Genomic DNA, 21369 nt, shown 5'->3' on the forward strand with positions numbered 1-21369 from the left:
CGAGCACCGGGGAAATGTGTTCACGTCCTTTAGTACGTGTCAGAAGTCGAGCTGCAGCATTCTGGACCAACTGCAGCTTTGCCAGGCCGATCTGGCTAACTTCAGCATATAAGGAGTTACAGTAGTCCAGCTGGGATACAATAAAAGCATGAACCCGTTCAAAGTTTTTAAAAGATAAAAATGATCTCACCTTAGATAAAAGCCTCAGATGGAAGAAAGACCGCTGTACGACTGAGCTAATCTGTTTTTCAAAGGTGAACTTGCTGTCAAATATAACCCCCAAAGTTTTGGCATGTGATTTGACAAAAGGCTCAAGACTGTGCAGGTTAAAATTAGAGGTGATGGGATTGCCGCTTGGTTCAAAAATTATCACTTCGGTTTTGTTCTCATTGAAGTTAAGGAAGTTAGAGGCCATCCAAGATTTAACTTCACCGAGACGTAAGGGTTCTAGTGAGGCAGGACTGTTTCCCTTCAGTTGAAGATAGATCTGAGTATCATCGGCATATGAAGGAAAACAAATGTTATATTTTCTAAAAATTAGACCTAGAGGAAGCATATAAATGGAGAACAATATTGGCCCCAGTATAGATCCCTGGGGAACACCATAAGTAAGGGGAGCTGAGGAAGAGATAAAATCTCCAAAGCTCACAGAGAAGGTCCTGTCAGACAGGTATGACCTGAACCACTCTGATGGGGTGCCCTTTACGCCATTCTTGCATATTTCCACACTAGATAAACTCTGTCTTATATTAGTAATACAATATGCATGTTTTATTATAATAAATCTATGGATGAAGATGCTCACGTTGCATCTTTTTGTTGCATCTTTGCCCATATCAAATCATCCAACTTATTTTGAGACGATGGAATCAGGAGTTGTAGACCTAACAGTCTCCACATGTGTGAAAGAGAGCCCACACATGCCAAGAAGCAATCCACCCTGAACCAGCAGCGTTTAATAGAGAACCACGTCTTTGGAGATGCTCGATCTTTCTCCGATCGTTCTCTCTAGATTGCAGATTCACCCAGTGAACACTAAAAGTCACAGCCTGATAAATCCAACAATACGTCCAAGCCAAGCACTGTGTGCTCTACTCACTTGCCTTTAGATCGTATCCCTGGATAACGACTTTGTGGTTTACATCAATGGATGCAGTGCCGTATCTTTACATTTATAACGGTAATTATTTAGGAAGCACTGTGCTGTTCTTGAAAACAAGACTGCATGATGATAAGCATCTTGAAGTAAGTTGATTTGGCACTATATAAAAAAATGTAATTGTATGTGTTAATAATGAATGTTAATAACAGTTCAGTGTCCAACCTAAAAGCAGAAAAGAGCTTTACTGGCCCATGTACAGTTTTATTACGCTGCAAAAAGCTTTTATTTTTACATTTTGAAATATTTCAGTTTTATTAATATCTACTTAAGCCTTAAAATAAATTGGGTCTCATACACCCCATGCCCCCCTTTAGATGCAGCCCTGCTTGTTGCAGATATGGCTGGTTCTGTGAGCTTCCTCAGGTGGGGGCAATCTTAGGACCATGGTCCTCAGTCTGGCAGGTGCATCATCCATGATGCAGACACTGAACCAGTCCAGTCCAAACAGAGCTGAGCATAAAAACCAGGCTGATTTCTGTCCCTACACTCACCTGTGGTCATGAGCTCTGGGTAATGACAACATTAATGAGACTATGTATACAGGCTTTGGAAATTACATTTCTCTCAAGGGTGGATGGGCTCAGTCTTAGAGGTCGGGCGAGAACTTCAGTCGTTCGGGAGGGGACTTAAAGTAGAGTCACTACTCCTCCACATGGAAAGGTTCAAGTTGTGGTGGTTCCTCCATCTGATTGGGATGGTTTCTGGGAGCCTCCTGGATGTAGTTTTCCAGGAATGTCCTACCAGGAGCAACCCCCCCCAAACAAAAACCCAGGACACGCTGGAGAGATGATATCACTTGGCCGACCTGAGAGCACATTGGTGTTCCCGCTGATGAGGGGGCGGTACAGCCCGGATGAACAGTAGTGGATGGATGTGCTCTTTGTGTGAATGAGCTGAGGCAGCTCGTATCTCAGCTAGTCGTTTTATAGATGTGTGGCATGATAAATGCAGGGGTGTGCGTACTGTCTCCACTTCACTTGTTTTAATTAAATTATGGCCGATTACAAAAGGTCGGTCTTATGTGTCAGTCGGGCACTTTTCAGAGAGGATGTTTACACATGTTTCTATAAATGCTGCTTAAACACTTTGTGTATTGTTGCATGTCTCTGCTTCTCTGTGTGCTTGTTGTAGACTACCCATGGAGATGGAAGAGTCCAGTGTTGATGAACTCAGCTCTCATTAAATGGATCTATCTACCTGACTTTTATACTGTTCCAAACTCCAGAAATCTCATAGGTTAGTCTGTGTGCTTGGTCACATCATGAGTGAGCAAACCTTTGTGTCACTGCCACTCCCACAGTATGGAGTGTGCCTATTCTAATGGAGTGAACTTCAGAGTCTGTATGGATTATTATTGGAAACTGTCACAAAACAAACTAAACGATTATCTGCTGAAGGATCTAAAAGAGCAGTTGTTATTACACTAAAAGGCACATTTGTGCTGGTTATGTTTGTCGTCTCACAGTTGTTCCAATAACTTCTGCATGTTGTTAATGTTTATGCCACTATTTCCACAATTGTGTGTTAATATAATAATAATAATGTGTAGTCAGAGTTCACAGTTAACATATTGTCATTGTAGTCAAAGGAGCTTGGAGAGAAAAGCGTCTGGACTTCTTTAAGTTACTTGAAGACGTTTCACCTTCATCCGAGAAGCTTCTTCAGTTCTAAGGTCAAATGGTGGAGAGTCCCAGATTTAAACCTAGTGGGAGTTTCCCCCCACAGAGGGACAAAAGGACCCCCTGATGATCCTCTAATCGCCTGAGCCAAGGTGTGGAACTGGGTGTGGGTCCCAATCAGCCAGAGTTTTGGGTGAGCTCATTGTGAAACCTGGTCCCACCTTATCATGCGAATTGCTGAGGTCAGATGGCCCAGGATGTGAGTGGGCGTTAAGGCGTCTGGGAAGGGATCTCAAAACTGGATTATAGATGGCAGAGAGTTGGTGTTGTAAGCCCCGCCTCTGTTCAAAGATGGTCGCTCACAGTGGACATAGATGCTTCTTTCACTCCTCTTTCAAACCATCTGTCCTCTCTGTCCAAAATGTGAACATTGGCATCCTCGAAAGAGTGACCTTTGACCTTTTGTCCCTCTGTGGGGGAAAACTCCAACTGGGTTTATATCTGGGACTCTCCACCATTTGACCTTAGAACTGAAGAAGCTTCTCGGATGAAGGTGAAACGTCTTCAAGTAACTTAAAGAAGTCCAGACGCTTTTCTCTCCAAGCTCCTTTGACCACGATGACCTGGATGACTGACAACCTTCACAGACACTGTCACGTTGAGTTTTGTGTGTATTCCAGTTACTAAGATCGTCTCCCTGTGTCATGTTTTGATGTTTTGACACTGAGCCCATAAGGATTCAGTGCTGCAGGTGAAAATCACTGCGTTGTGTTGTGTGTGCCCACAGCGGACTTTGTGCTGCTGATGTGTGCGTCTCAGCAGTGGAAGGTGTTTGAGTGTGAGCACGTGGAGGAGTGGATGGTTCTAGCAGGAGAGAACACAGATGAACCAGAACCAATGGAAGGTCGATTGTTTAACCCTGCACCTAACTTCATCAATTGCAGGTAAATATCATAAAGTCTATATTTTCACATTTAACCTGCTTTGGGTGATTGGAGTGATGACACAAACAGCTTGACAGCGTGGGACAGATGTGAGGCCATAGATCGTCCTTATTGAACTCTAAGCTTCATTTATTAAAACACAGGGAAGGAAAATATCACATGAACCTGAGTTCATATTGTAGATGCTGTATAGAAACAACAGAAATCCCAGTGAAATCAGTTATTTGTGCAATTTAAAGCCAATGAGATCAATGATCAATATTGAGATAGTATTGGAGAAAATGGAGCCCCCTGTGGGGTGGGCTCAGGTGGTAGAGCAGGTCGTTCACTGACTGGAAGGTTGGCGGTTCAATCCCTGCTGCGCCTGTCTGCATGCCAGATATCCTTCAGCAAGATGCAAACCGCAGGCTGCTCTTTGATGCATCACAGTATTCAAATTCAAATTTTATTTGTCACACACACACAACCACACACAGTATGACATGGGGGTGAAATGCTTGTAGCTGTACAATGCCCGACCATTAAATGACAGAAAAAACGTTTTACAGTATTTACAATTTACAGGTTACTACAAAATTTACAAATTAACTTAATTTAACTTAATTTACAGTAAAAATGTGCAAATAGCAGAAAGAGATTATCAAGATTATAAATTATAGGAATTATAGGATTGTAGGAAATGAGTGGTGGTGCGTGTGGTGATGTGATGTGTGGGAGAGTCCAGTCCTACACCTGGTTCAGGGCCCGAATAGCCTGGGGGAAGAAGCTCCTCCTCATTCTCTCTGTTTTGGCCTTAAGGGAGCGGAAGCGCTTCCCAGACCTCAACAGTGAGAAGAGTCCATTGTTGGGATGGGAGAGGTCCATCATAACCTTCCTAGCTTTGGACTTGCACCGCTTGGTGTAGATGGACAGCAGGTCAGGGAGCTCTGATTGAATGATGCGTTCGGCTGAGCGCACCACTCTTTGCAGATCTCGTCTGTCCTGCTTGGTGCTGTTCCCAAACCAGGTGCAGATGTTTGCCGTCAGGACGCTCTCCTGACGGCAATATGAATGTGAGTATGAATGTGTGTGAATGAGGCACTTTAAGTTAGTTAGTAGAAAGTTACAAAATGAGAAGCAGTCCATTTACCCTTAGAACAAAAACTCTGCTGAGACTGTGACCTGTGGAGGGTCGACCCAGTACCACAGCACACTGTGTGACGGTGCAGCCACAGATTTGTTAGTCAGGAGCAAATTAGAAAAAAACAAAAAGGTAAAGTTGGTATTTATACCCTTCCATATTTTCCCATATTTGCAAAATACTATTATTATCATCCGTTCATCCACCCGTTCTCTTTCGCGTGTGCTTATTGGGGGGCAGCTAGCCTATCCCAGCTGTCATATGCTGAGAGTGGAAATTGTGGACTTGACGTATGTAACAGTATGAATAACTTTGACATTTTGTGAAAGCTTTAATGTGATGTTTTAAAAGGACACTTAATCCTCACTTTAACTTTCTGACAGATGGCCTCACACGTTATCTTCATGATTTTCTAGCACATGGAAGAAGTGTTTGTAAGACTGTGCATCTGACCTGCCTGTTCTCGTCGATCTAAAGAAAAAATGAGCAGCTCTGTCATTCAAATATGTATTTTATTTTATTTTATTATTTGTTTTCTCTTTTTCCTCTTGTAGGAGTTACCTGGACATGGCAAAGGTTTTGGTATTTCGCCACTTCTTCTGGTTTGTGTTGTCAGTGGTCTTCATCACAGGGTCGACTCGGATATCGGTGTTTGGACTGGGCTACCTGCTTGCTTGCTTCTTTTTTCTGTTGTTTGGAACGCAGCTATTGGGCAAAAAATCCAGAACTCGCCTCAACCTGTGGGACTGTCTCATCATCTATAATGTGGCAGTCATCATATCTAAAAACCTCTTATCTGTGAGTATAACATTTATAGTTTGGTGATGAAATATATTTTAAGTTTACATCCACAACTAAGCAACAATGTGTTGTCCTGCTTAATGTATGTTGATGATGTCACAAGGCTAACCTTGTTTAACCTTGTTTATTGCCTTTGAGGCATCCACACAATAAGCAAACTGTCAATGTGATGTCCAGGGACCGCCTGGCTCCTCCCCCACCACATGGCAGTGGTTTGCTGTAAAAACCAGTTGCTAAAGCCTCAGTCACACAAGGACAGACGATGGTCAGTGACATTGGCTGCTAGGGAAAAATGTGTATTCCTCATTAGGGCTGCCACGATTAGTCGACTAGTCACGATTACGTCGACTATCAAAATCGTCGACGACTGATCTAATAGTCGACGCGTCGTTTGAAGCTTTGTAAGATCACAAAAGACGCAGGAATAAGTAGTAGGATTTAAGAGTGTAATAACGGACTGAAACAGAAGATGGCAGCACTGCATGTACAAGGATGCCAGCTGCCGTTAAACCCCGAAGAAGAAAAAGAAGCTGTATCCCAGAATTCATAGCGCAGCCCTGCTCAGTTTCCAACAATGGCGGCAGCTAGTTAGTTTTAATATTACTCTTATTATTCTTTCTGGGTCACAAAATAAACGTTTAACATATTTTCAGGCGAGAATGTAGCTGTGTAAACCTCAAATATCTGCTCAGTTTATCAAGACACCACATATTTTCAAAAGCGCTCCGACGTTTTCGGAGACGTCTGTTAGCCACTAGCTCGATAGCTAGCCAGGGGCTAGGCTAACTAGAGCCGTGAGAACACCGGACTCCCGGTAAATCGTTTTCAAACCCACCGCCGTCTTTTGCTACTCAGGTTAAACATGATATATAAGTCACTTAGATAACTTAAAAATGTTATTGTTTGGCTTTTTTCAGTATTTTATTTGTTCCTGAGTAAATCGGTTTGGCTGAGATTAAAGTTTTTACACAGCTGAATAAATGTCAAGCAGACAACTGGTTATCAGAAGTGTGAGATGCTCAAGAATTTACTCCGGTGTCCTGTTATATTAGATAGCAAGGAGTTTATTAAACTTCACCGAAACAATCTGTAAATTTCATTAAAATTTAATAAACTATCAACTTGTCTTTATTTTTAGTTAGCACAGACCTTAAACACTTAAAGCTGTAAGCTAATGATAGTTATATAAGAGCAGATGCTGCTGGTGCAATAAGCTGTATGTTTTACGTCCAATGGATGATGATCTGATTAGTCAAATAATCGGTGACTAGTCGACTATCAAAATAACCGTTTGTGGCAGCCCTATTCCTCAACCAGATGGCGAGTGGTTTCTGGAGGTTATTGAGGCGATTGAGGTTGAAATAGGTCTACAGTGCTAGTTGTGTTCCACCTCTTCAAACACGTTTGCTTTTACTTTGAGTTCAGGTGCTCAGCTAGAATACAACCAGCCAGTTTACCAGTTCAAACACTTTGTTATTTGGGGAGTGTTTACAGACAAATCAGCTTTGTCCATTAAACTGCTGTGACCAAGGCTTTGTGATCGATTTCAGCCAGCATACTCCAGTAACCACTCGCCAACCAGTCGAGGAATACGGAGGTCGTCAGGGGGCGGGTACCTGGTTGCTAGGTCAATGTAATTAACACGGTTAACACTCACAAAGTGTTAGGTGTTAGCATTGAGAGTCCTGTGAAGCTGTCTATTGTCAGTGCTGTCATTTCTTTAGAGGTTCTGTGTCCTACAGACGCCTCATCACTTTGTGATATCATGTGATGATATAAAGAAAAAGAACGTTTTTGGAATCTCTGTGTACAAAACGTCACATATAGAAACATTGACTGTGCTTATGTGTGTTTGTGTGTTGCAGATCCTGGCATGTGTGTTTGTGTTTGAGATGCAGAAGGGCTTCTGCTGGGTCATCCAGCTCTTCAGCTTGGTATGCACAGTCAAAGGATACTATGATCGTAAGTTTTTAATAATAATACTTGAGCTGCCGTATCAGTTTCTACTCAGACTGAACGTTGTGCCTTAAATCTTTTTTTGGGTTTTTTGCCAAGTACAATATGAAATGAATCGTGAATTGAATGGTTATACTTGGTATTTTAAAAAGCTTTAATGGGGATTGATATTCTGCAAAATTCACATTTACTGTCTTTGGATTTCTTGACAGCACAAGCAGTTAGTGACAAGACGTGCAGTCTCCCAGTAGAAGAAGCCGGAATAATGTGGGACAGCATTTGCTTTCTGTGCCTGCTGCTGCAGAGGAGGATCTTCCTCAGTTTCTACTTCCTTCATGTGACAACTGAACTGCAGGCTTCTGCCAAACAGGCCTCGAGGTACAACTCAGTGACATCACTGACTTACATCATGTAAACATGCATGTTTTTCCTGAATTTACCCAAAATAAGTTTTTAAAATGCTTTAATTACTCACAAGTTATATTTATCGCGATGCCAAAGACACAACAAATCCAGACAATTCATATTTGACCACAGAAGCGCTGCAAATATGATCATTGTGGTTATTTGGTGCATTCACCGGCGATGTTTGAAATATAAAATGTAGCACGTGTTGACCTAAATATTTGGCACAAAGTGTGTGCGTGACATGGCCTGAAGCAATTGTAGGAATGTTTAGCTTATTTTAGAGTTTAGAAATGTGTTAACATAGGAAGTAGAATTATTGTAGAGACACTGACACTGCCCTCAATGTGATAAAGGCCTGACTGTGTCATGAACTTAGGAGTAGATTGTAGGAGACCCCTCCCCCAGTTGAACTGTGAAAGTAAGACAAAGAGGAGTTAATGCTGAGTGGAAATTCCCCAGAGGATACCTGGGTGGGGTCTCAACATTTGTAACTGGATAACTGTGGTCTGGAAGGGAGATGGACTTTTATGACCTCTAGGGAGTCACCTACACCCACAGTGTTTTAACTGTCACGCACACTCACTCACGAGCACTCACATAGACACGCGGGAACGCGCACATGTAGGCATTCACGTGCTTGTGCACATAGACACAGACACAGAGTTTGCAGCACACCGTGGGGGGGTTTATGATGGGGTCGCCTCTATAAAGCTGGCTGTAACTAACAAAGGGGTGAAGATTTTGCAGAGGGACACACCAGCCTCGTCTTCCCTTCTAGAAGTGCATCCTTAAATCACATCATCTGCATGCCGGTCACAGCAGATGGCCCCGCCCCTCCCTGAGCCTGGTTCTGCTGGAGGTTTCTTCCTGTTAAAAGGGAGTTTTTCCTTCCCACTGTCGCCAAAGTGCTGCTCATAGGGGGTCATATGATTGTTGGGTTTTTCTCTGTATCTATGAAGCGCCTTGAGGCGACTTTTGTTGTGATTTGGCGCTATATAAATAAAATTGAATTGAATTGAATTAAATAAAGATGAATAAAGGTTTTGTGAAATAACTACTGAGTTCCGGTGCTGCCTCTGGAAGTTTCGACGAATAAAAGAACCGGGGTGAAACTGATTTCGCAACACAATGTACACACACCTGACAGTGCACGGGTATCAGTGACACAGCGTCTGCCAAAAACATATTTCATCACTTCAAAGTCTGCTCACCTCACTGTCATAGTGTTTAATGTGCTGTCACTGTGAGAATCACCCGGTCACGTCAGCTGCTCAGTAATACTCAGAAGATTAAAACATTTCATATTTAACGTTTTGAAAAAAGGCCGTGGCCATAAATAGCAGTTATACTGACACCTTTATTTACACGGACACACTTTTGTTCATACAAATGAAACGACCTTGTTACTGGCTGTAATGTGCTGATGGCACATTGACCTTTTCCTCTCAGGGGTTTCGAGCTCTTTAGAGCCAGTATTGTGAAGAACATCAAGTTCCACCAACAAGCTGAGAAGAAATCGCTGTCGCAGCTCAAGAGATCGTAAGTGCTCACAGCAGGGGAAAAATATTAAGAAACCCTGAAAATGAGAGTGTTCAGAAATAAAGCATCACAGGAATGAAGCCCGTCTTCTTCTTTCTGTCCTCAGGATGCAGAGAATTCGCTCCAAGCAGCAGAAGTACAAATGTGGACACAAAACAAGTGAAAACAAAGAAAGCCGGGCTGTCGGTGCGACTCTTTTTACTGCCGTGTATTTCCTGTCACTGCCACAAGTTTAATCAGTGTCATTTGAAATCAATTACATACGTTAGAATGCAGTTCTTATGTAAAAATGTAAGATACTGGTTCTTTTCTTTTTACAACACTTTCTATTACTATTTGAAGAAGTATATTTGCTGTCTCCTCATCCTCTTTCCTGCCTTGTTGTCCTGATTCCTCTTCATCGTATTCCTTCCTGTTCCCTACATTTTTCTTCACTTCTGTTAGTCAATAAAACTTCTCTGTCCTGCATGTGAGTTAGCTTCACACACCCTTAACATTTACTCTTTCTGTGTCGTTTTAGGACCACTTTTATTAGGAAGATATTTCTGTTTCCCCCCAAAAAGATTAAAACACTTCCCACACTTCTCTTAGTGCAACTCTAAGCTTCGCATCCCTGCAGTGAGTCTGTCCTGAAAGCTCTTTGAACTTCTGTTTTCATTCCAGATGATCCAGAGATCCAGACAGGAAAAAAGAGATCCAGGAAGAAGCTGTGGCACCAGCCATGGTTGGACCATGCTGCAGGTAGCCTGGATAATAAGACGGAGACAATACTGATGTGTGGAAAAACATACAAATAACCCAAACCCAAGAGCTCTGTCTGTCTAAACAACAGACAGAGCTCCAGGCTTGGCTACAAGATCCAAGCCAAGCCCGTAGTCTTAGTAGTAGAATAGTCTCTGTATGTAGTATAGTGTTGAATATAGAGTGTTGATCTGTGGAAGCAGCACCCCAATACAGGAAGTCTGGAAAGGCTCTCTGTTTCAGAAGTGTTGCCCAGTAGGCAGAGCTGATGAGTCAGGAGACTCGCCCAGCTCGAACTGCCTCAAAACCTTCTGGATGTCTGATACTCTGATTACTCTGATAAAAAACCAGAAACCCTGAATAGCCTCGCAGGCCGGTCCTACCAACCACGTCCGTTATGGTAGCTCCTCTCTAGATCTGTGCTCCTGAAATGTGACTGGGTTTATTTTAAGCCTAGAATGGTCTGTTACTTTAGAAGGCTGGAGTAACCTGAGATACACTCACCTGGTGTCCAGACACACCTCATTGCTCTCCTTATCCCTCTCTGTCTCTCTGAGTACTCTTACGCCCTCTCCTCCATTCAGAGATGGTCTTTCCCTTTTCACATAAACGGCCTCGTTGACTCCCCGTCTCTGAATCGAGGAGGGGGTGAGGGTTCGTGTCTTACATGGCTGTGATTGCAGCCATTCCCCAACTCTCTGTGAATGCGACTCGTCACCACTGATCAATGGTCATGGCAATGTTCAAATTAATGATCATGAAACTGACCTCAGGGCCCATTGATAGTCAGCGATGCTCGTTTCAGTCATTGTGCAAATGTGCTGAGAAGCTGCAGTCAGCTGAGACTGAGATTTCCTCACCTGCATGACTGAACCTGCATATTTGACACTTTGTGTTTCATTCAGTTTTTGCAGTGTCACAGTTAGATCACATGAACATCTGTTTCAAACATTATCCTCACAAATTAGCCCATCTGTCAGTTACATACATATATATTTGTGTCTCTGTTTGTAACTGTTTTTACAAATAATCAGCTCCGGTAGAGTCGAACAAACATATACATACTCTGACTGCACTGGGAACAACTTGGGCTTCAGTATCTTGCCCGAGGATGCTTTGGTATGAGACTAGAGCAGCTAGGGGTCAAACGACTTTCAAACGTTCCAGTTAGCAGGTGATCCGCCCTACCTCGTGAGCAACATCCACCTCAGTCCACTCATCCATCGATGAAAACCCCTGTGTACAGACTACAAAGCAGGGAGATCCAAGTATATCCACCTTTGCTCACCACATCTTGTTAAAGGCAGTTCTGGAGTGGCTGCAGCTCAGGAGGTCATCAGCTGAGTGGAATAAATCTGTACTATGGTAACAAACTGTATCTATGAAGAAGGTCAAAGTTACTCTTAGTTACTTTTGGATGATGCAGTCCTGCTTGTGTCTATGAGCAGTGACTTCAAGCAGTGATGATTTTGGTTTGAACAATGCGTTCAAGAACTATAAAATGAGCCGTGTTTGCTCAGAACGGACCATCGTAAATGCTACATGACCAGATTTTTATTGGTGCTATGATACAGACTGAGATTAAGATTTAGATTCATTACATCATCATTCATCATTGTAGAAAGATACAGTAACATTTTGTGTGCTTACTCAACCACTGGCGCGGTATAAAAGCAAACCCCAAAATAGTAACAAGAACTGTAAAAAGTAGCATTAAAGGCAACAATAGCAACATATGCAAATGTTTGCTTGATTGTTATGGCAGCATTAGAGACTTATTTAAGATAAGATAAGATGACCTTTATTAGTCCCACAGGTGGGAAATTTGTTTTGTTACAGCTAAAGTGCAAAGTTATGTAGCAGAAATTAGAAAACACTGGAATGGAATAAAATACAATAGAATAAAATAGAAATACAAATACTATATACAACTGAGTAGGAAAATACAAAAATACAACTTCGTCAGAAGAAGAATTGCACAAGAATTTGAGTTATTTACATGACAATCTGTTTTTCTACTTGCAGTGCTGCACTCTGGAGACTATTACCTGTTTGAATCTGACAGTGAGGATGAAGATGAACTACAGTCTGAAGAGCAGAAGCCTCAGAAACAGACTGCCTGTCAGGTGCTCACACACACAATTTATTCGCACAAACAAAAGCGCAAAGTTTCGTGTTGTATGATGTACGCTGTTGCTAAAATGAGATCGTCTCTCCCAGTTGGCGTATCAGGGATGGGTGACGAGTGTGAAAACAGCTCTGAGGGAACGGCAGAATCGACAGGGTCGACTGAAGAGAGCTGAGAGAGAAGAAAGAGCTGATTCACACGAGGCTCTGTCAGGAAAAGGTCGGATTACATCGATTTTTGATAAGATATTGGATCACATGGCATCCCTGGAGTCAAACAGGGAAAATCTATCATTTATAAATCTGTGAGAATAATATGTGAACTAGTAAATGACTGACTCCTCTCAACATGTTCTTTGGCAGGAAAACTGTAAACAGCTTTGCACAACTGTTACAAGTATTTATGTGTGTAAAAGCTAAAATTATTGTGATTGAATCCATTCAGACAATTTTAAGACGTGACAACAATCAGTTAGAAAACTGAAGCAATTTGTCTACAAACCCTCCAAATTTCACCCCAACAAAGGGTCTTGTTACATAGTTACAAGTCAAGTCCAGTTAAGTCTTTGGTGACTAAAGGATGTATTTCTTGATTGTAGTGTGAATGCTTAAAGCTGCAAGACAAAGTTTTAAACTTTGTCCACCTAACTGATTGCAGAATGAAATAAACTGTATTGCTAAATACAAAAAATAGTAGCAAAACCATAGACTAAAAAACATGGACATGTTGGGGTGAAATAATCATTTGATCTCCTCCTAAATTTGTATGTTTGCTCACTCACAAAGAATCTGTTCCCACCTTTAAGAAAGGGCACTGTGCTCCAACAGCAACATTCACGTCACTACTGCAGGTGGAGCAGTTTAAGTATCTCAGGGTCTTGATCACGAGGACGCTCCGTCAGTGGTTATGCTGACGTTGTTAAAGCAAAGCTGTTGATTTAGCAATCCACCTTCATCCATGCCTTCAGCCGTGGCACCAAATGTAGTGACGATGACTCTGTGAAGAAGGCTGGGCTCTCCCAGGGAGAAAGTAAAGTGCTCGGTCATTTCAAATGAGCTGGAATTGCTTTTCCCACTCAGCCTGTTAATTAGTCCACTTTAGCTTAATTGAAATTATTTTTTTAATTTTTGTAATGACTCATTAAATATATAAACAAAAGTAAAACATACCTCCAAGGGGCCTATAGCAACTTTCACTTGTTTTCTTTTTTTTTTTTAATTTATTTATTTTTATATATATATTATTGCATCTTTAATGGGTCAATATATTCCACCAAACCACAGCTACACTAATTGTTATATGCATTTTTTTGTAGTCTTTTCTTTATTTTTGCCTGTCCCGTTTGGCTCTTTTGCATCAGAATTATTGTCTAAAGGCGAAGAAAGATTCCCAACGGATTAATTTACCAAATGGACCATCCCAGACTTGCCGTAATGGTTTATTACGGTTTATTTTATGGTTTATTTTATTTTATTTCCACTTGCTAAATACGGGACAGACTTGACTGGGGAAAAGAAAAGGGAGAAAGAAAAACAGCGGAGAAAAGGGACGAGGATAAAGGGCAAAAAACAAAAACCAACAAAATAAGCAGAAAAAAATCCATCTATCAATCACCTGGATCACCTGTTGAGAAAGAAAAAAGAAAACAAGCAGAAGAAAACGAGAGCAATACAATAAACAACATCACGATGATATATGTGAATATAACAGTAAATACTAAATATTAAACATTATTGTGCAGCACGTAAGATCGACAGCACACAGTGTGCTTTGAGGTAGGAGCCAAAAAGGGTGTCGTTTGTGTGTGTGAGCACCCGTGTGTACACCTGTGAGCATGGACGCGCTTGTTTTTAAAAGGTTCCTTCATGTAATGATCTGTTAGAGGGTGTGGGGGGGCCACAGCCCCGTCCTCCAGGGCATGAAGCAGGTATGGAGGAGATCAAGACTCCAGACATCCAGAGGCCCCCAGAACACAAGAGACCAAGGAAGACCAACAGAGGGGCAGCTGCGCCACTGTCCCAGAAAGAGCTGAGGAGAGTCCCAGATGAGGGGTCACTCAGCAGCCACGGAGCAGAAGCCAGCTGTGCCTGAGTGACCAAGCCCCAGGCCGAGATGCCGGGGGCACCCCACCCCCGAAGTGGCCCGAGTGAGCCCCAGGCTCCAGGCCCCGATAAGCAGCCACCAAGGAGTGAGCCAGTGTGTACCTGGACGTCCACCCCCGGACACAAAGAACCACCAACGCACCGATGCCTGAGGGCGTCTGCCACTGGCAGGGGAAGTGGTGGGGGGAGATAGGCCTCCATACCTTGGAGGGCCTGAGATGTCCTCAGAGAGGTGGCGTCTGATGCCCAACCTACAAACATCCATTCCCACCCTCATGCTCTCATATGCACTTACTCCACACTCAACCAACGTGGAGACAGACATAAAGAGACGCTGTACACACAATCACACTCCCCAAGCGTACTCTACGAACCGGGTCTAGGTACCCTTGCCCCTGGAGGGGGAAACTGCACCCAGACCCAGGTGGTGTTACCCTTTTCCCTGCGGTGGGGAGAAGCAGACCGCCCCGACTCCGCAGCAGCAGGGAGGCCCCACATTCCAGACCCCAGTCGGACGGCCAACTCCTCCTCCTAGCCCCCCCGCTCCAGCAGGTCACAGAGAACGGGGGTGTGTGAAGACTCCAAACCTCCCTCCACCCGCTCATTGTAGTGTTGATGTATGTGTGTTCTAAGGTGCATTTAAAACCCAGGAGGGCATGGAGCTACCTGCCAGAGAGCAGCAGGTAAGCACATAGCCCCTCCTGATAGCCCTCAATGTCTACGTGTATTTAAAATTGAGAGGTGGGCAACGACGCCAGGGGTGAGGTGTACACCCTGATGGTCTTTGGAGTCCGTGTAGCGTGCCCACCCCCAAGATCCTATATGTATGTGTTATGAGAGTGTGAGTAATGTGAACTCACTCCTGCAGAGTGAGTTCCTGAAGAGAGGAGACCTCCTGCTAGATGTAACAGCCTCCCCCACCAGTCGAAAAGCCCCCCAGGTGGCTCTATGCACTGGCGGCACCCTGCGCCAGGGCTGGGCCCCCATATACCCACCCGCCCACAACCCCAGCAACACACCAACCAGGACCCAAGCCCCCGAGGCCCGGCCAGGGCCCCTGCCCAGAGCCGGAGCACCCCCAGAACCCCACACCCGTCCCGGACCCACCCAGGGGCAGCCAGGCTACCAGGTCAGTAACCCCCGTCCGTCAGCACAGACCCTCCCCTAGCCCCGCTGCAGGCAGCCACGAGGAAACCGTCACCTAAGAGCCAACAGAGCCCTTAATAGGCCATGGCCGCTACCCCGGGTTGAGCCCTCCAAGGAAGATGCTCCTGGGGAACCCCCCGATGCCCTAAGCCTGACCCTACCCCCACACCAATCACAACAGCGAAGGTGGGACCAAACTATGACCCCCCCCACCCCCACTAGGTGATGGAGCTGATCAAAGGAGCCCAGAGCGATTGATCTGATGTGGTGGCAGAGGCTGTATCAAGACTGATGTAATCTAATAGATAATTTCTATATTGGTTAGAATTAAGATTATTTTTATTTTTCCAGTTCATGAGGACTGTTTTCTTGGCTATGCAGTGAAAACCATATGGGCCATATTCTTATCTGTAGTGACATTATCTACGCTGCCCAACAAACACACTAAAGGGAACACTTTCACTTGTTTTCACAACAAGTGGTAGAAAACTAGTTATGTGACAAAAAACTAAAATAATAAAAGCTAAAGATTTTATACTATTTATAACAATATATATAGTATATTTCAGGTTTTCAGGTTTTCCACCCATAGAGGTTTAGAGGTCAATACTGTGTTAAGTCAGCCTTCACATCAATTATCACATTTACATCATGTTGCATTAATTAAAATGAGCTGCAAATTAAACTGATGTCAGGTTACCTGGTGGTTGAACATACATGACACACGTGTTCCATAGACCTGAAATAAACAAAGTCAACGTCCAAAACATTCCAGTAAGGTCTAAAAGCCTGGTGCCACATCACATCTCTGCATGTTTTTCTCATTTTTTTAAGTGTTCTTGAGCAGCAGGTTTGGGTTTCTGAAGATGATTCATTTTCACTCCTTTTCAGTCCAGCCATTGTATCTGATCAATGTTTGTTTTGTTTTGTTTGTTTTTGAAAAACAAAAACAAACAAAAAAGAGAAATATGTGTGTGTTTGTTTTTGAACTCGATGGTCAAACCAGCGTTGTCTCTACACATAACAATTTTGTGTCACAAAATACGTCGTTTTATTTCTTTAGTTGAATCAACAAAAAATGTCAAAGACGGCAGTTTGACGGACATAAAATTGTATTTTTGGACCAACAAAGTGATTCGAGCTGTTTGCTAAAAGTTGGCATGTCTTGGTTAAAATGACAAAAGAAGAACCTGCAACCTGCACTCTCAGCCGTACGGCATGTGGTCGCCTGCTCAGCACACTGAGCTAAACCGGCGCCCACAATCGACTCATTCATGTATGCAGAAAAATCCACCATACACTATCATCTTATTGGCAACACCTTCATTTATCAGCACGACACTGATCCAAACAGTCACTACAGATCTGACATGATGGCGATTTGACAATGTTTGCAACAGAAATGAAAAAGTCTCAGTCAGCAGTGGGTTATTATATCTGGTCTTTGACAACATGTGAAGAGAAGCAGTGAAATACAAAGCGGCACATGCTGTTATCAAAACAATTTTCTTTCCTTCTGAAGACGTGCAAAAACCAAAAAGTGGTCAGACTTATTGGTATTAAAAGGTCGAATTATACAGATATACTATACTAATGCAGATATTTACAGTCTTTGTGTATTTGATTTTGTCTAGGCTCTGGGGATGATGATTACGAGGAACCCGTCGTTCAGGATGGGGAGTCAAAGGAACAAGAGTCTGGTAGGTTCACGTAGTCCCTGCTGTTCTGCTCTTGACCATTTGCAAAGGGTTCCATCATTCATGTATGTAGTTTGTGTCCAGTTTGTGTAGTTTTGTGTACTATCAGATGGCTTTCTTTCTGTGTTTTACTTTACGAGAATGCATGCAGGGAAATGCAGGCTGAACTAGATTAGGAAGGAACACCAGAGGAACCACCGAGTCACAGAATGACATCATTAACCCAAAGACTGGAATACTGAACACCATAAATCAAAGCTCAGGGAAAGTCCTGAGGCCCTGATATAATCTGCATTAATTATATAAGAATCTTTTTCAGTGTGGCTTCACATCATACTTTGTCTGTCTTTACCTGTGCAGGTCGTGGTGAGACGGTGCAGAGGATCTTGGATATTCTGCGTTTCTTGGGGGCGATCGTGCTGGCGATGGTTGATGGACTCACTGAGTGGCTTAATTTACTGACTAAACAGTACAGAGAGATTTCTACTGTTTTGTGCAATGAGCGCTACTTCATCATCCAAAAGATTCAGCAGGTAAACACAACAGAGTGTGCAGTATGCACAAGCAAGTGCACATGCACGCACACGCACACGGATGGTACATATGCATGCATGCACGTACAAACACATAGAAACTAACACTAACTACAGTCTGTGTGACTCTGATGACAGCATGGCAGCACCAGAGATGATCGGGAATCTCAGGGCAGTGAAAGCTGCACCCTGGAGACGTGTTTGGACGACACCGATGCAGAAACTTCTACCAGGTACAGGTTTGCAGGGTCATTGATGCTTCCTGTGGATTTGACTTGATGTAGCTTTTATCCCTCTGGGCGTGGAGGGGAGTGGCGTCAGTTTTCAAGTTGTCCTCTGCATGAACATAGTTTCTCAGGAGCACCTAAAGGAATTACTTCAATTTTGGCATAAATGTTTATTTTGACTGGGGGATAAAATGAATAGAAGTAGGATGTCAAAGGTTAAAGTCATCATGACCTCAAAAACTACCATTTTCACCCATAATAAATGTATTATCCAAGGCAGAAATTCCTCTTAATGTATGGAACTGTCCTACTTCAACACTCTTTGTGCTTGCCATAAAACGGACTGCATAATTCTATCTTCTCTGCTTGGTTCATGTGACTGTTTTCTAGCATTTATATTCTATATTCTGAGGCTCTAGTGATGAACAGTGGATTAGTTTCATCCAAGTGGTAAAAGGAAGGTCACCAGAGGATTTAAATAGTTGATGTTGATTTAATTCTGTAGATTAATCCACTTTTTGTCCTCTATTTCTGTTGCGTGTGTCTCAGGTGCCTGGAGGATAGCATAAACCAGTGCACTCCCAAGCTAAGTGTCAACAGCAGTGGGAATATCCTAACACCGCCATCCAGCAGTACGGGACTGATCCCAGACTTACCCAACCAGCAGCAAGGCAGACACTCCAGAACAGCCAGCGAGCTGCTGGGAGACAGGTAGATGCTGAGTCAAGAAGTTAGCGACAGTCACAGGCAGTGATTGTACTGTAAACTAGCAGTGTGCCAAAAAACATCTCCTAAGTAGCCCAATTCTAGCATGTTTCAGTGTGTTCTCTCCCATTCCCTCTTTCTTTCTTTTTCACCTGCTGTATTCGTGTGAATAAATAAAAAAGTGCACATGTGTGGTGCTGACCAGCCTCGTGTCTCTGCAGGCAGTTTTTGATCGAGGAGTTGGAACAGAGCAGAGAGTTTTTCTCCAGCCAGAACCGTCTGCTGAAGATGCTGTTTGCCATGTACAACCTGCTGTCAGCCAACTCTGAGCTGGTCTGCTATTTCATCATAGTGTTGAATAATGTGGTCAGTGCCTCGGTCATATCACTGGTCCTGCCCATACTGGTGTTCCTGTGGGCTATGCTGTCTGTACCAAGACCAACCAAAAAGTTTTGGATGACTGCGATAATCTACACAGAGGTAAGAACAGAGAAATGTTGTTTTCATCGTGTGGCTAATTTCAGTTCATCCATAAATATCTTTCTATGTTGCTCAGTGTCATGAGTGCCTCTGTCCACACTCGCGCTGGGTATCGTCATTGATTTCTAGAATCGATTCGATCCACGATTCAATTCGATTCGATTCAATTTGAATCTGGGAAATTTTGACAGTCAGAAATATTATAATTCAGATCAGCACATTTACATATTTTTGTATCTATAAAAAGGAAGCTGACACTTTACAGACTTTATCAAAGGTGTGAGCGTCACAGCAGATGCCTTTGTGTCAAAGTAGCTGAAGATAAACACGGAAAAACATGAAGCTGATTTTCCTGTTCTGGGTTTTATAAAAATATTCTGCAGTACATCAAAAATGAAAGAAAACCATTAATCAACTTATGAACATTACTTATGAAGTTACAGAGGTTTTATTAGAGACACGGCGTTTTGCATTTTGTATAATTTTAAAAAGTTTACATTTGTTCAGAAGCCTGTTGAACGACAGAAATTACGTTTTCTTTTTGGAAGTAAGTAAAAGGAAAAAAAACATCGGCCGACAGCCTGTAAGAACGGTAGACTTGTGAGTAACAAGCAAGCGAATAATGCAGAAAACAGATTTCGGGGATAGATGGGAAACTGTTCTTGAAGTACAGAGAGAGAGAGAGAGAGAGCTGTGCATGAAGTGTGATTTTATCCTGGTGGAAGCAAAACAGTAAAAGTCAGAGTGAGTTCATGACGATGTTTATGTGAAGCGTAGTTTGGATCTTCTTTTGCTGCTGGTTCAGTCAATATTGTTTGGAGAGACATCAAACTAACAGCTTTAGAATCAGCGCAAAAAGGGCGTGAACACAAAGCTCGACCCGCCCAAACATCAGAATCAGCGAGCTGTCGGCTTTCAGCCCCGACCGTGTCCGTGCCGTCGGTGAGAAAGGCGACATCTCTCTGATTCTGATCTGCAGGTTGAGCTTTGTGTTTACGTCTTTGTGCAGAAGCCTGTACCTGCTCTCATTTACTGTTTTAAATGTTTGGTGGTTGTCAAAATTTTGTGAGGTTTCACCTGAGATTCTGGAATTCTGCAAAATACATTTATATTAAAAAATCGATTCAGGATTTTAATGAATCGATATCACGTCATCCGAGCCAGAATCGATTTAAACGATGAATCAATGATTAAACCCACCCTAGTCCACACCTCTGTGGAGTGTAGAGTCAGCTGGATGCAGCTGTACTTGTATCCAGTAAACTTAATTTGTCCAAATCATTCAGACTAATATCTTGTGTTTTATGATTTTCAGCATACATTTGAAGCAGCCAATCGAACGTTGGCTCATCTGTATATGACTTCTGTAACAGAGGGCGGCGGGTCGGGGCTCTTTTCTGGTTTGACCGCTGGCTTCTCTGCTTCTTTTCAGGTGATGGTAGTGGTGAAATACTTTTTCCAGTTTGGATTTTTTCCTTGGAACAGTAGTTTCGAGATGACCCTTGATAAGCCTTTCTTCCCACCTCGCATCCTTGGCCTGGAAAAGACTGACAACTACATCAGATATGATCTTCTTCAGTTGCTGGCTCTGTTTTTCCACAGATCCCTGCTGATGGTAAGTCCACCACTGATTTCGGCTCGATGACCTGCAGAGTTGATTTCAGTAGGCCCGTGTGTGTGTCCTCCACGATGAGTGTTCAGACAGTTCTTTGTAATTTGGTTTGCCTGTTTGTGTGCACACAGCGGTATGGCCTGTGGGACCATGAAGGCCCCATGGAGGATCACAGCGCTTCTCCAGAGACGTTTAATGTTGGAGTTAAAACTAGAGAAGGAGATGAAGATGGAAAGCAAAAGGCAAAAAGACCAAAAGAAGAGAGAGAGGATGACAGAGTTAGTACAGCCTCCACGCTGGAAAACCTGGAAATAACTGAAATCAGCCAAATTAAAAAGGTTGGTGTGAATATGAGATGTTGTTTGGTATCGGTTACTGGGCTGTTTTTAAAAGGATGTTTTGGGACATTCATTAAAAGCTGCAGGATGATGTAACACAATCAGCACATT

The 21369-nt window shown here is 43.0% G+C and overlaps 1 protein-coding gene across 2 annotated transcripts in view; it reads left to right on the plus strand.

Moving 5' to 3' along the window:
- The window catches only part of piezo1 (piezo type mechanosensitive ion channel component 1 (Er blood group)), a 97980-nt gene that overhangs the window by 56330 nt on the left and 20281 nt on the right, over positions 1–21369 (plus strand). For both annotated transcript variants that reach the window (XM_085182169.1, XM_085182168.1), the window contains exons 23-39: positions 2294–2398; positions 3569–3725; positions 5400–5643; positions 7512–7608; positions 7815–7980; positions 9460–9549; positions 9656–9735; positions 10213–10290; positions 12316–12416; positions 12511–12637; positions 17301–17366; positions 17724–17896; positions 18035–18129; positions 18673–18834; positions 19050–19308; positions 20741–20923; positions 21052–21258. In XM_085182169.1, the coding sequence (XP_085038295.1) occupies positions 2294–2398; positions 3569–3725; positions 5400–5643; positions 7512–7608; positions 7815–7980; positions 9460–9549; positions 9656–9735; positions 10213–10290; positions 12316–12416; positions 12511–12637; positions 17301–17366; positions 17724–17896; positions 18035–18129; positions 18673–18834; positions 19050–19308; positions 20741–20923; positions 21052–21258 (2390 nt within the window). The remainder of the gene's footprint in view (positions 1–2293; positions 2399–3568; positions 3726–5399; positions 5644–7511; positions 7609–7814; positions 7981–9459; positions 9550–9655; positions 9736–10212; positions 10291–12315; positions 12417–12510; positions 12638–17300; positions 17367–17723; positions 17897–18034; positions 18130–18672; positions 18835–19049; positions 19309–20740; positions 20924–21051; positions 21259–21369) is intronic.

The sequence above is a fragment of the Neolamprologus multifasciatus genome, chromosome 13, assembly GCF_963576455.1.
Source record: "Neolamprologus multifasciatus chromosome 13, fNeoMul1.2, whole genome shotgun sequence".
In the NCBI taxonomy this organism is placed as follows: domain Eukaryota; kingdom Metazoa; phylum Chordata; class Actinopteri; order Cichliformes; family Cichlidae; genus Neolamprologus; species Neolamprologus multifasciatus.